Genomic DNA, 14,193 nt, shown 5'->3' on the forward strand with positions numbered 1-14,193 from the left:
TGGGCTACATCCTCAGCCCTTTCTAGGAATTTAGAGAGAACCATGTTTCTTAGTGTGCCAACCGAATCTGCGACACCAGTTACAAGGGAACTTAGAGCATCTAATTGGGAAACAGAACTCCACCTCCAGTTTGATCTTGAACTTGGAACGTGTTGAAAAAAAAAGACATGTATCACAGTGGACTACATCGCACTGTATCTGTCACTCCGCTGCCTGGGGCCTTATTTTTCTTTCTTCGAATAAAATAGAGAAACAGTTGCAGATGCCACTTAAATTATGTCTTATTATTGAGAAACAGTATTCCTGTTACTAAATCGAAACAGTGAAAACGAGTCTAAAAGTAATGAGGTGTCTGTCTCTAAAACCCACAGCCTCCACCCCTCCACCAGGCTGCCAACTGCCTCCTCCTGTGGATCCTTCTAGAAAGTGTAGATACAGATGTCCCTGCCCACCTCAGGATGGCTCTGCTCCTGATTTTCCTAGTTTACAGTGGCGTGAAAGCAATTTGCCTTCAGCAGAAACTGCTCAGGAGCTGCATTTTCATCTCTCTCCAGGCTGGCAGGATTCAGTGTGATCTCTCTACGATGGGCAGTGGCAGTGAGCCGTGGTTCCCGTCTGTCACATGTTCTGAGGGGACTGTCGCATTTCCGTACTGGTCTGGGTTGCTGAGCCTCGAGGCTTGGTCAGGTGGGTGGGTCTGATGCATTTTCAGCCCATGATAGTTTCACTTGACAGTGGGACAATTGGGCTGGACCCACACTGTCACATACTCTTGGGTGTGTGCCCTACTCACCCATACGACACACCAGCTGAGGGAGCATCTGGGGTCTCCCTATATCCCCTCTCCCCTTAATCGGTCAGCTTGCCCTAGAGAGCTGGGTCCCCATGGTCTACCCTCCATCTCCATGGTTCTACCATGGCCCAAGCCATTATTCTCTTGCCTGGGTGACCCCCACAGCCTTTTCCCCAATGACATTTTTTTGCTGGTGATGGAAATAGAACCCAAGGTTTTATGCATACCCTGCAAATGATCTGCCACTTCAGCCCGTCACTGGGGAATTCTAGACAAATGCTCTGCAAATTCTCACCCCAGTTCCTCTTTAATTAAAAAAAATGAAGATTAAAAATGTTATGGTGTGTGTGTGTAAGTGTGTAAGTGTGTAAGTATGGGGGCTTGCACATGTCACAGTGCATGCGTAGCAGTCAGAGGGACAACCTTTGGGAGTTGGTTCTCTCCTTCCCCCATGGGTCTCAGGGATCAAATTCAGATCATCAGGCCATCTCTCCCAGCCCCGTTCTATACTTGCCCCGTCAGACTCCATCCTGCTCTTTAAGTGGAGAGATCATTTCAAAAACCCAGTTGGTATCATGCCCTTCCAACTTCCTGGGGCTGTTGAAATAGGATTCAACTCTTCTTCTGAGAGTGGCAGACAGGATCTGCAGAGGTCTGGCCCGCTGCCCCCAGCCCGTGTTCTGAGTTCCCTGCCCTGGCCTTGCTTCCTTTCCATGCCCTCCTGACGACTCCCTTGCCTCCCTCCTGACCCCAGACCTCCCCAAGACTCACTCCTCCCTGACGTCCAGGGTTCCCCGGAATGCAGCATCTGTCCACTCTCCAGGTGCAGCCATGCTGTGGGATCTTACTTGCCCAGACATGTTTGCAGGACACCTTGGAACGAAGACCCATCTTTTAAAGACACAGTGACACAGAGAACCATACCGCACACGTCTCGGTCCTTCCACTCCGTAAGAGATGTTGGTGCCCCCTCCATCCTGACTCTCTCCAGCTGGGGGAAGGGCGGTAATGTGATGGACCACTCCACTCTGAGGCACAGTGAAGATGCTTTCAGTCTTTGGTGAGGCCCCGTTAATTTTGCTAGTGCAGGAATATAAAAATCTGAGAAGGGAAAGGAGAGGAGGGAAAAGGGGAGGGGGTGGGGGGAGAGAGAAGTGGGAGAGGAAGGCTGGGGGTGGGCAGAAGAGGGAGAGAATTGGGATTCAGAGGGCTCCACCGGCCAGGCATGCTTCTAGACCTTGAACATCAGTGGACGAGGCAGATCTGGAGGCCAGTGAGATAGCTCCACAGGCAAAGATGCTCGCTACCAAGTCTGGCCATCTGATCTTGACCTCTGGGACCTACAGGGGAAAGAACCGATTCCTGCAAGCTGTTCTTTGTCCTGCACATGTGTCCTGCAGGGGACACACACACACACACACACACACACACACACACACACACACACACACACACACACACACACACACACACGTAGAGCCATGATTCCATTTTCTCAGTAAAGAACTCAAGAGCAAATGCAGTGTCCAATTAGAAGAGGCATTCGAGGAGGGACTCAAAGCAGGGCCAGTGCACTGTGGGGCACCCAGTGACCAGCCCATGAAGACGGCAGGTCCGAAGGACCACCTTGAGATGAGCGTGGGACCATAAACTTGGCAACTGAATGACAGGGGCTCTTCCTCATTCTGGAGGGTGGGATGTCAAGATTAAGGGCTCAGCAGGTCAGTTTCTCACACGACCTCTCTCCTTGGTTTGCAGGTGACCCCCTGCTCACTGTGACCCCATGGGTCTGTGCACACATGTTCCTCTTAGAAGGACACCAGCCCTACAGGTTTAGGGTTCCATCCTTCATCCTTATGACCTCATCTAGTCTTAACTGCTTGGCTTTTTTCTTTCATTTCTTCCTCCTCCCTGGGTCTTTTCAAGATCTGGGGGAGTAAAGACTTCAACATATGGATTTGGGGGGTGGGGTGGGGATAATTCATTCCAAGCCTGGGAGAGGGGAGACTTTGAGGGACAGGGATGCACCTTGAGTGTCTCATCTGAGGACAGTTCCTACCCTCTTCATGCAGGAACAGTTCTGTGACTGGTTCTCAGACCTTTGTGTGTCATGGGTCAGGGGTCCAGGGCGGAAGGAAGTCTCTGGTCTTCTTCACGGACACGTGTCTATCTTCACTCGAGTGCTGACCTGCCTCCCCACAGGAGGGACTTGGCCCCCTATCTAGAGGCAAAAGCACTTCTTGACAAAGGAAAAAAGGAAGGACCCCAGTAGCCCCCTCCGGATTCACCAACAGCCAACTGGAGTATTCCCATCCAGCTCACTGGCTCCTTAAAACAACCCTGGTAGAAGTTACTTGTAACGGCAAAGACCTTGGGACTCCGAGAGGTTAAGCTGTGTGATAAAGGTCACACAGCTCCTCAAGGGATACGTACACAGTACAGGCAGCTTAGAATGGTTTCTCTAATTTGATAAATGACTGTGATGCCACCATTGGTCATTTTAAGCCTTCAGTATCATTTAGTACACTCGAGGCTCAGCGGTTACCACCTCTGCCTACTTCCAGGGCCCTTCGTGACCCTAAAACAAACAGCAAAACAGCGCTTCCACGTGTACTTGGGTGGGCCCCACGCCCCTCCCGTCTTCCAGTCCTGGCATCCGCCAGCCTGCTGTCCATCTCTGTGGACTTACCCCATCCTGGTTGTTTTATATAAACTGGAATGCGTGGTCTTTTGCGACTAGCTTTCTTCCCGAGGCATGACAGCTGTGAGGTTCACTCGTGTTTAGGCTATGAGTCGGAACAACGTAAGATTGCATTGAATTTGATTATCTGGGCAGATCACATCTGTCTTCTTTCGCCCAGTGATGCGCATTTGGTTTTTTTCCCCTGCCCTTTGGTGGTTGTCAGTGTTCATGTGTCAAGTGTCAATATCTGTGGACACTTTCCGTTGAAGATTTATTTCCCATTCTTTTGGGTACATATCTAGGTAATAGGACTGTTGGGTTGTCTAAAACTCTGGTTTTACGCAGTCGAAGCGTGACCGAAGTGCTTTCCGTAGCGGCCATGCACCAGCCGGTGGCTTCCTCTTCTCCATGTCCTCATCAGCACATGGTATTTGAGCACCTTGTGTTTGAGCATGGCCATCCAGGAAGATGGGGTGTAGCTTGTTGTTGGTTTGATTTGTGTCTCCTGTTTCTCCGTGCATGCTTGTTGGGTCTTCATATGACTTGCTGGAGGGGGGGGGGTGTCTTTTTCAAGCCCCTTTCTCACTCATAACTCATTTTTATCTTTTAAAATTATTGTCTAAAAACCATATTTTCTAAGCAATAACTTTCATGTAGAAATGCAAACTCATCATTTATCCATCCATCCATCTACCCATCCATCCATCTATTCATCCATCCATCCTTCTCTTCATCCATCCATCCATCCATCCATCCATCTACCCATCCATCCCTCATCCATCCATTTACCCATCCATCCCTCCATCCCTCCATCCATTCATCCATCCATCCACCCATTCATCTACCCATCCATCATCCATCCACCCACCCATCCATCCATCCATCCATCCATCCATCCATCTATCCATCCACCCACCCACACACCCACCCATCCATCCACCCACCCACCCATCCATCCATCCATCCACCCATCCATCCATCCATCCATTCATCCATCCATCCATCCATCCATCCATCCATCCATCCATCCATCCATCCATCCACTTACTCATCTGCCCACCCATTCCCCTCATTCCCTTTCCCTTTTTCTGTTATTCTTTCATCTCATCTCTTTTTCTCCCATCTTTCTTCTTTTCTCATCTTCCATCATCTTTTATTCCCCATCTTTCTCCTTCCATCCTTTTCCTTCTTCCTTCGTTACATCTCCCTTCCTTCCTTTTCCTCCCCCTGCCCCGCCCCTTTCTTCCATCTGTCTGACAGTTATTTGCACAGCCCTCTCTGCTCTCGTGACTTTGGATTGGTAACCACATCTCTTCTGACATCTCTGAGCTGCTGGTTTGGATGTGGGTCCCTCCAGTCTTGCTCTGATTTACACGACCTCATTGTCAGCGCCTCAGGATCCGCTAGGTGTCTGTGGGGGATGATCATAGCTTTATGCTTAGGGGTTTGCCCATGTCCCCTTCCCTTGCCAAGGCTGGCGGTGGGTGTTCTGGGTATTTCAGGTAAAGCCTAGCTTGGCTTCACTTCTCAGTTTCTTTCTTGACTTTCTGCATGGCTGTATGGCCGTCAGATGTAACCAGAGTATAGCCATGCTCATGACAGGAAACAGCACACAGGCTTGTCTGAGCCAAGCATGCTACCTCATAGATCCTCATGGTCTTGCATGGCCTTCTGGGAAGGGAACCAGTGTTCTTTCCATTGTCCAGGTGGAAAATTGAAACACAAAGAGTCTCTCTGTTCCTAACAGCTGAGTACTGGCCTTGGTTTATACACCTCTTTAAATCCCTACTGCTGGCCCGTTTGGAGCAAAAGAGACTCACTGGCTCTCGCTTCCTCATTTTTTTCAGCCCTGGGCAGAGACAAGTTACCAGATGTGAGCTGCTGTAAGGGGGAGTACCTATCTGAGCCTTGCATCGGGCCCCTGAGGGACAATAAGTAGGACTGGCTGCTGCCACAGGGGTACTGAGAAGGGTGGCTGAACAGGCAGACATGTGTAACCTCCTGCAGAGCATGCTCCCCCCCCTTTTTGAAGGTGGTACCCAAAGGAGGCCTAGAGACCTCCAGGACTGGCAGTTTGCAAGCAGGTTCTGCAGCAGCCACCAGAGGGCGCTGGGCTCCATCCTGGGCAGATGGGAGTTTGGGGAGGGAGGTGGGTGGGAAGGCGTTGAGAGATGTAGTCTTATACCTAGCTCTCTTAGACCAGCTCCTTGGAGAAGGGGGGCAGTTCTTAACCAGCCTGTGAGGTGTGTTTTGAGCCACCAGTGCCAAGCCGGAGGCTGAGAGATGCAGCCGCACCATCTGCCTGGTTCTTGTCCCCGGGGAGCCAGCAGTTAGGATCGGAAGGCAGAGAATTAGAATATAGTGTGATATCCCTCCTCCCTGCCCCCTGGGCCATAGCCTCCATTCAGAACACCCACTTAAGCAGCACCTACTGTGTGCCAGGCAGCTCACTTACACAACACCCACCTACTGTGTGCCTGGTGCCAAGCCAAGGATGGAACAAAGAGAAATCTAAAGTCACTGCCTTCAAGATTCGTGTTCTGCCAGGAAGATTACAAATGCCGGGGGTGGGGGTGGGGAATGGGAAAACATGACCATACAGATATGAAACAAACCAACAAACAAGAAACTGCAAGCTCAGGCCAGCTGGGGGAAGAGGGCTATCTGAGAGGGCTTCCTGGAGGAAGAACACCTGTTCCTGCTGGGAGGAACTGGGGTTACCCGAAAGGTTGCAGAAGGAGACACGCCAGAACTGAGTTATCTATCGAGACAGAGATCAAAGCGGCGGCGCAGAGGAGGGAACTCTGGGCCGCAGAGACAGGAGGGTCAAAGATGAGGAGGCGACTGGACTAGAGTAGATATGGAGGATGGCTATCAGGAGCCATGGTCGGGAGCTGGAGGTTCCTTAGAGAATAACGGGGGATACCAGGATGGAGAGAGTGAGGTTGTCCCAGAGAGCGAGAAGATGTTGCAGTTATGATCACTTTCGAACTGGACCATGGAGTTTGTGTAGGAGTTCGTCGAACAGGAAAAGCAGCAAGACAACACAAAGGGCAGTCCCTGGGGGTGGCTGGCCTCGGGGTGGTGACACCCAGAGATCTGGCGAGACGCGGACACAGTTGAGATGAGGCCTCTGGGCTGATCTGCTAGGTTCTTCCGTCTCCTTCGCTCCAGTGTCGTCCTCAGGGGAAAGAGGATGTCCTTCCTAGGATGACTTTAATGCTTTAACGAGACGATGCCCTGACGTCCTTGATTCTGTCCCTGGGATGCAGCCTGCGCTTAATTCAGAGTAGCAGTGACGGCTGCCACCTCCTCCACCGACGCTGTTAATACTCTCAAGCCTCCTGTTTGGTCAAGCGCAAGGTTTTAGACACTCGGTTTTGTGTTTATGCCTCGAGAGACACCCTGGCCCAACTCCCATCCGAGCTCAATCAGCACCTGGCTGGAGCCCCGCTCTTTAGCGCTTCCTCCTCATCTCCGTCCCAGTGTGAAGACTCTCACTGGAAATTGACTAGCTTTACCTCCCAGGGATCTGCTTACAAGGAGTAGGTCCAGAAAAAAAAAATAAAAAGAATAAAAAAATCATCCTGAGACCTGGTTTTTTTTTTTTTTTTTTTTTCCTTTCGCTTGCTTATTCAGGTCAGAGCTTTGCTCTGTAGTTCAAGCTGGCCTCAAAGCCAGCATCCTCCTGCCTCAGCCTCCTGAGTGCTTAGATTACAGGAGCGCATCACCACACTAGCCAAACAAAGCTATTTATTTATTTTTTAATTAAAAGAGTATACATTTTATAGTTGTTGTAGGGTTACTATTGCTATAATGAAACCCCAGGACCAAAAGCAACTTGGGAAGGAAAGGGTTTCTTTCAGCTTACACTTCTGTATCTCAGAGGGAAAGTCAGGGCAGGATCCTGGAGGCAGGAGTGGATGCAGAGGTCATGGAGGGGTGCTGCTTACTGGCTTGCTCCCTGTGACTTGCTCAGCCTGCTTTCTTATAGAATCCACAACTATCTGCCCAGGGCTGGAGCCACCCTCATGGAGGCTGGGCCCGCCCCCATCGACTGTCAGTCAAGCCAATGCACCACAGCCTTGCCCACAGGCTAATCTTGCGGGGGTATTTCCTCAGTTGAGGCTCTCTCTTTCCAAGTGAGTGTAGCTGCTGTCAAGTTGACAAAAAACCAGCCTGCCCGATGGTGTCTATAAAATATTATTTGAAAGAAACTAAACAGTTTGTGTTAGTCTCAAGTCAATGTCAGGTGATCATGTGTTGGGTAGATTCCTCACTGGCAGGAACGTTCTAGAAGATTAAGAGACGCCCAGCTGCATTCCAGCAGGCGTGGTCTCTGCGAGTATAGGTTGTGTTCGTGTTTCCCGGGTGCCCAGCTGTTGCCAGGTGGGCAGCGTTTATATTGATGATGTAGACGGTACAGACAAACTCATCTCCCTGTCTCCGTGTTCTGCTTCCCTTTCAGAGCCAAGAAGAAGAGCAAACCCCTGAACCTCAAGATCCACAGCGGTGTGGGCAGCTGCGAGAACATCCCTGCCCAGCAGCGTTCCCCGCTCCTGTCCGAGCGCTCCCTGAGGTCCTTCTTCGTGGGCCACGCCCCCTTTCTGCCCTCCACCCCACCCGTCCACACGGAGGCCAGTTTCTCTGCAAGTAAGTCCCTGCTACTCCCCCCCCCCCCCCCCCCGGGCTGCACTGGCTGGGCTCACCAGATCCTCACTGCGCAGCCCGCCACCTTACCTGCCAGGTTCAGGTTCCATGTGCTCTCCTCCCTGGCTTCTGAATCTCACAGGTCATCCCCTGCCACCCCCTCCCACATGTGCGGCTAGCTCCCGGGTCCTTAGATGGTTTTGAAGGGGGGCATGATTGGCCCTTGGAGGTGACTGTCTGTCATGCACCCTCAGTATCGGCTCTTTGGCTCGCAGGTGGGAAGGAAGGCTGAAAGTAAAGTCGGGGGGCATGAGAGGGAGCACCCATCTTTTATCTCTCTGCTCCCCACCGCCTTTCAACTGCTTGTTTTAGGGTTTCTCCGTCCATGCAGGGTCTGTGAATGACATCATGCACATTTTATTGACTGGGGTCAACGTGTATAACTTTTGCATCTCGATGACGTATTGGGGTTCAAGCCAGGTTAAGTGTGGCTGAGGATATATAGTCCACATTCACAAATTGCTGCCAGAGTCATGGTACTTATGACTTGAGGACAGATGGAAGTCCCTGGTGGCAGAGGGATGGGTTTCCAGAAAGTTCTGATCTTACCCAGAGGCGCTATCTGCTAGAAGGTGCAGATGTGGGCAGAGGGGACCCCACTGAAGCGAGGCTAACTGCTCCCCCAGCAAGAGAGCGTGTTGACTGGTGGGATGTTAGGGGACGGGGGAAGCTAGCTTCCAGAAGCTCTGGTCCTGTGCCCTAGGGCTGCTACAGGCTACTTGTGCTGTTCCGTTGATCTGGTGGCCACCAGGCTAATTGCTGCCTTCGGTACCTCGTTCTGGTCTTGCAACTGTCCATGGCAGGCATAGATTATTTCCATAGTACAAATGGGGAAACTGAGGTTCGGGGACACCAGAGATCTCCCTCAAAGTCACACAGCTACCTAGTAGTTGGGTCAGGATTTGAATCTGGTTCTTCCTTTCCTCTCTCCCTTCCTTATCCTCTTCCCCCCCATCCCCCGCCCCAAGGATGGAGCCCAGGCCCTCACCCAGGTTAGCCAAGCAAGTTCTACTACCAGGACAGTGTCTCTCTAAATTGCTGGGCACTGTCTTCAACCTACTCTGCAGCCTCTGATACCTTTGAACTTACTTCTTCCTGCCTCAGCCTCCTTAGTAGCTAGGGCCCGAGTCTGTGTGCCAGATGCCTCCAAGATCCATGCAGAGTGACGTTGCCTTCTCTAAATGGATGTCAGGGTACCTGGCAGGACAGAGGAGGGAGTGAGAGTCCCAGCTGGCGGAGTAATCAAGTCACTCCAAGGTTCGCCAACCGATTGTGTTCACGGGTCAGCCAGGATGTAAGATGTCCTTCTTCCAGGTCTCAGCTTACTGTGGGCGTGGACCCGATAAGTCCACCATGGGTGAGCATACCATGAATTGAAGAGCACCAGATACAGCAAATGTACTGACTGAGTAGTACCATAGCCTAGTGGCTGGAGCTGCACCCAGGCCCATCCTAGAGAATCTCACCCAGGCATCCCCAAAGATGGTATGCCCAGTATGTGTGAATGTACTAGAACACATCCATTCGCCGGAAGCTGGGCAAAATCACTGAGCCCAAAGCTTGTTTTATGAAAGTGTGAGTTCACTTAAATGGCCTGCTGCGTAGCATGCCCTGCCTGTGTGAACAAGCTTTCCTGCCATCCTTTGACTAGACCTGTGAACCATCACATGTCAGGGACAGCCCATGTCCTTCCTGTGGTACTCAGGCATTGTCTCCTGGGTGCCCTCCACACCCCCATCTTTAGCCTGGCAAGCCATGAACTTGTGGCTCTTTGGCGAATGGTCTCCGATCCCAGCTGCCGTAGATGAGGCTATATTTAATTAAAGAATCTATCAGAACGAGTGTGTTCCACCCCACAGGGATGTAGGGAGGAGAGGATGGGGGCGGTGCTTAGAGCTCCGTGACTCAGTAAAGGGGAGTTTGGAGAACTATTGGCGTGCGTTACGTGGTGGAGCGATCTGAAACAGTGATGGAGATGAGAATACCAACAGCTGTCGGTACCAATAGCCATCGGTGCTTGCTGTGAGGTGACAGGGTCACAGGCCTTGTCCAAAGTCTTCTCCCTCCTCTGATGTCTTTGTCACCACCCTCTATAAGGTTGAAACTTTTATCATCCCCTCTTTAGAGATGAAGAAACAGAGGTTGAGGTTAAGGACCCGGTCATAGATCACAAGGTCAGGAAAGCAGCGAAGGAGCGAATCATTCACGAAGGAGCGAATCATCCATTCTGCAAGGGCCACCTTCATTGATCCTCGTGCTTCTTGGTCGCCTTCCGCTTTCTTTCTGGTTTGGAGAGCTGTGTGGTGGTCTTGTGGAAGGCTCCTCCCTGTTAGCATGCTGCATTGGCACGTGTGATGCCCCTCTCCACCCCTGGGCTCCGCTGTTCACGTTCACTGCTTCATTGCATCCAGGGGGTGGCCATCCCTGAGCGGGGGCAGGCAGCTGCAGAGAGTGGCTGAAAAGCTAGCTCCTGGCAGCTTCTGCGACTCATTCCTCCTGAATGTCTTCCGGTTGAAGCTGAGGAATGACCTAGTATTCTGTGTTAGCTGCCTGTGTGGCCCTCCAGCCCTCAGGGCAGCAGCCATTCGAGGAAACAAGTGGCTTTCACTCTGTGACCTCCCTATCACAGTCATCATGGTAGGGGCTGGAAGTCATATCCCAAGGCTAAGGGAATACTCTCCTTCAGCTGATACCTTGGAAGAGGCTATACCCTGTCTGGGGCTGTCCTTCCAACCCCTGTGGCCATCACTTCTATAAGCAATTCCTGTCCCTTGTCCTGGAAACAAGGGGAAGAGTTGACCACCAGCCAAGAACCTGACCTTGTGCGTACCTGGAGGCTGAGTCAGATCCTGGTGTGGTGGGGGCCGTGGCAGCAGGCGGCAGTAATGGGTGATGGAGCTGAACGGCCATGTTCCCACCAAGGCAACTGCTGGGGTTATAAAGATACCCAGGATGGGGCTGATTATATAATGGGGTTTAATGAGGCTTGAAGCCAAGGCTCATTACCCCTGGAGGAGGGGGAGGAGAGGTGCATGTCTCCACAGAGGTTGGCAGCTTGTGCGCCCATCTCACGATCAGGACCGACCAGAGGATGGTGGGGGGGAACTGGCTTGGGGGAGGCAACTCCAGTGGGAAGTGTATATCCCATAGGGCTGACCCAAAGGACCGTGCTCACCAGGTGCTGGCGTTGGTGCCTGGGTCCTGCCCCGGCGGCGCCAACCCATCAGACCCAGGAGTTGCTTGAAGTCTAACCCTCAGTTAGGATTCCAGGCTCAGGAAGGTTTCTGTTGTGCACGCTATCTGCTACATTCCACAAGGCCCTGGAATGTCTGCTTAGTAGGCATGAAAAGCTATCCACTTGGAGATAAAATGATATACAGGTGTCCCTCACGTGAAGCCCTGGTTCCGGCAGTCGCCACTTGCTCCGTCCTGTCTCTGCCTCAGTCCGTATCCTTCTCTTGGTGGTCAGTTTAACCTCAGTGATGCCAGGGGTTCTGGTTTCAAAGTGTGGTTGAGACCTCCCACCAGCAACAGCCACACGTAAACATACTAGGGTGCTAGAGATGTACATGTTTGCTGGGTGGGGTGGCACACACCTGTCGCCGCCCCCAGGCTGAGGCAGAGTTTGAGACCAGCCTGTGGGCTACTGTCAGCCTCTCTCCACAGTAAACAAACAAATACAAATTCTTTCTGTTGTCCCCAGCCCAACACCCATTAAATGAGGAGAAGTCGGGGAAGGTGGTCCCCCAATCAGAGATTTCACAAACCCTGTCCCCACCCAGCAGGTTCAGCAAGCCAGAATTCCTTGGCTCTAGAACTATCTTATCTTTACATTTTGAAACACTGCCCTCCGTATGTATCAGTGTCCGTGGGTTGAGTCTGCACATTCAACTGAGGCTAAAAGGTGTTTAAAGCCATCAACTCATCTACCCTGAACGGTCACAGACTCCTTGCCTGTCTGTCATTTATTTCCTAAACAGTACAGCATGACACCTCTTTACACACCCAGATGCTGTACTTGGTGGTGTTATAAGTAGCCCGAGCTACTGGAACATCTACAGGAAGGTGTACAGGGACTCTGGGTAAGCATGATGCTACCTGAGCATCTTGCAGTTTTGGTACCCACAGATTTTGATTCCTTGGGATGGATGCTCTGCGGATATGGAGGGAGAAGTTGAGCTTCAAATACACAAAGTTGCTGGGGTGATGTTGAGAACTTCTGAGCCCAATCAGATCCCTCCATCTTTATCATTTTCTTGTATTGGGTCCCCCACCCCCACCCACTTTATTTCTCAGACTGTTGGGGTCTAGGCAACATATTTTTTTGCCTCTTCACGTACTTTGACCATGGACCAATGTTTTCACCCAGCTGTACTCCATCCTCAGCTGTTGCCCCAATGGTGGCCTCCATCATTATGTTTCCTGCTGGTGTGGGGTCCAATCCAGGGTGACCTATTGCATGGAACTATTGAGATGACCTAGAAATCTCTCACCTTTCTTTGCTGTTTATGACCCTGGTGTCTCTGCAGAGGGGCACAGTGGCTCTTCAGAATGTCCGTCAGTGGGATCTCGGCGATGGTCCCCTGTGCATCAGCTGTCTGCAGTGTGGGAGGAAGCCTGAAGAAGCAGTATTGTGCCCTGCGTATGGCATTGTAGATCTCTGTGGAAATCCCCATCGGCGCCATGCTAGTCTGATGACCCAGGCTCAGTCCCTAGAACCCACAACGTGTGAGAGAACTGCCTACCACAGGTTGCCATCTAATTTCCAGCAGGGAAGCATGGTACATGCGCATCCAACCCCCTGGACACCTCTCCCCTCAAATAAATAAATAAATAAATAAATAATAAATAAAATGTAATAGAAAAAATTAAAACAGAATCCCAGCCAGTCCCAGCAAGATGGCTCAGTGGGTAAAAAAAATATTTGCCACATAAGTCTGATGGCCCAAGTTCCATTCCTGGAACCCACACAGAAAGCCGGATGCGATGGTGCCCATCTGCAACCCCAGCATTCCTTTCTTAAGATGGGAAGGAAGTTCAGTCATGAGAATTGCCTGGAAGCTCATGGACCAGCTGACTTGGAGCACACTGTGGCAGAACCAAGAGACTCTTCCCCCAAAAGGTGGAAGGAGAGTTGACTCCCTAAGGTTGTCCCCTGACCACATGTGGACCATGGCCTGGGTACCTGTGCTCAGCCCTCCATCCCCATCCTTTCAAACAAATAAACAAGTATCGCAGCCACTGATGATAAAGTTATGTCAACCCAGTGTGGGCTGGCACATCATAGATGCAGATCTGCAAGCTGTGCTTGACCTGGGGCTCTGTTTGTTTGTTTGTTTGTTTGTTTGTTTAACCTGCGTTCAAGAGTCATCCATGTCAGAGTTCAGAAATCACCAAGTCCACTTCTCAGATGAGGGAAACTATGGGCAGACAGTAGAAAGGACTGGCCCAGGGCTACAGGCTGAGGCTGGAGCATGGCGTTCTTCATGTCCATCTGCCCTCCAAGAAGGCTGACCAACATCTGTGTCTACCATCACTCAAAATGTTTAGCAGTGAAACAAGAGAAACTCATAGGAGGTCGTGCCTCTGCTAGCCAGTGAAATATTTTGCTGTGTACACAGGGCTGCTGCTGCTGTGTGTTTGTGTTTGTGTATGTGTGTGTGTGTGTGTGTGTGTGTGTGTGTGTGTGTGTGTGTGTGTGTGTATACACGTCACCCACAAGGCCACTTCCTGGTTCTTATTAACTCCTTTCCTATTACCTTGTCTGCCCGAAAACTTTGCAATCCTTGCCTCCGCACACACAGTTTGGGCGCAGCATGAAACTGACATCCTCAGACCTTTTGTTATGATTGCTCCCACCAGGAACCATAGCAACCAAAATTGGTTGGTAAGTGGTTGGTGCTAGGAGCCAAGGGTGTCATTTGTGTCTATTGGATAAGTCCGTCCTGATTCTGGTTCAAGTGTAGGCTGTCAGAGTGGGCGGTCCCTGCCCCCTTTACTGGGGCCT

General features: G+C 51.2%; 1 protein-coding gene across 2 annotated transcripts in view; it reads left to right on the top strand.

The window, feature by feature from the left end:
• The window catches only part of Ksr2 (kinase suppressor of ras 2), a 382,435-nt gene that overhangs the window by 204,137 nt on the left and 164,105 nt on the right, over positions 1 to 14,193 (top strand). For both annotated transcript variants that reach the window (XM_015997400.3, XM_076561093.1), the window contains exon 5: positions 7,945 to 8,129. In XM_015997400.3, coding sequence (XP_015852886.1) covers positions 7,945 to 8,129 — 185 coding nt within the window. The remainder of the gene's footprint in view (positions 1 to 7,944; positions 8,130 to 14,193) is intronic.

This window comes from Peromyscus maniculatus, chromosome 23 (genome assembly GCF_049852395.1).
Source record: "Peromyscus maniculatus bairdii isolate BWxNUB_F1_BW_parent chromosome 23, HU_Pman_BW_mat_3.1, whole genome shotgun sequence".
Taxonomy (NCBI): Eukaryota; Metazoa; Chordata; class Mammalia; order Rodentia; family Cricetidae; genus Peromyscus; species Peromyscus maniculatus.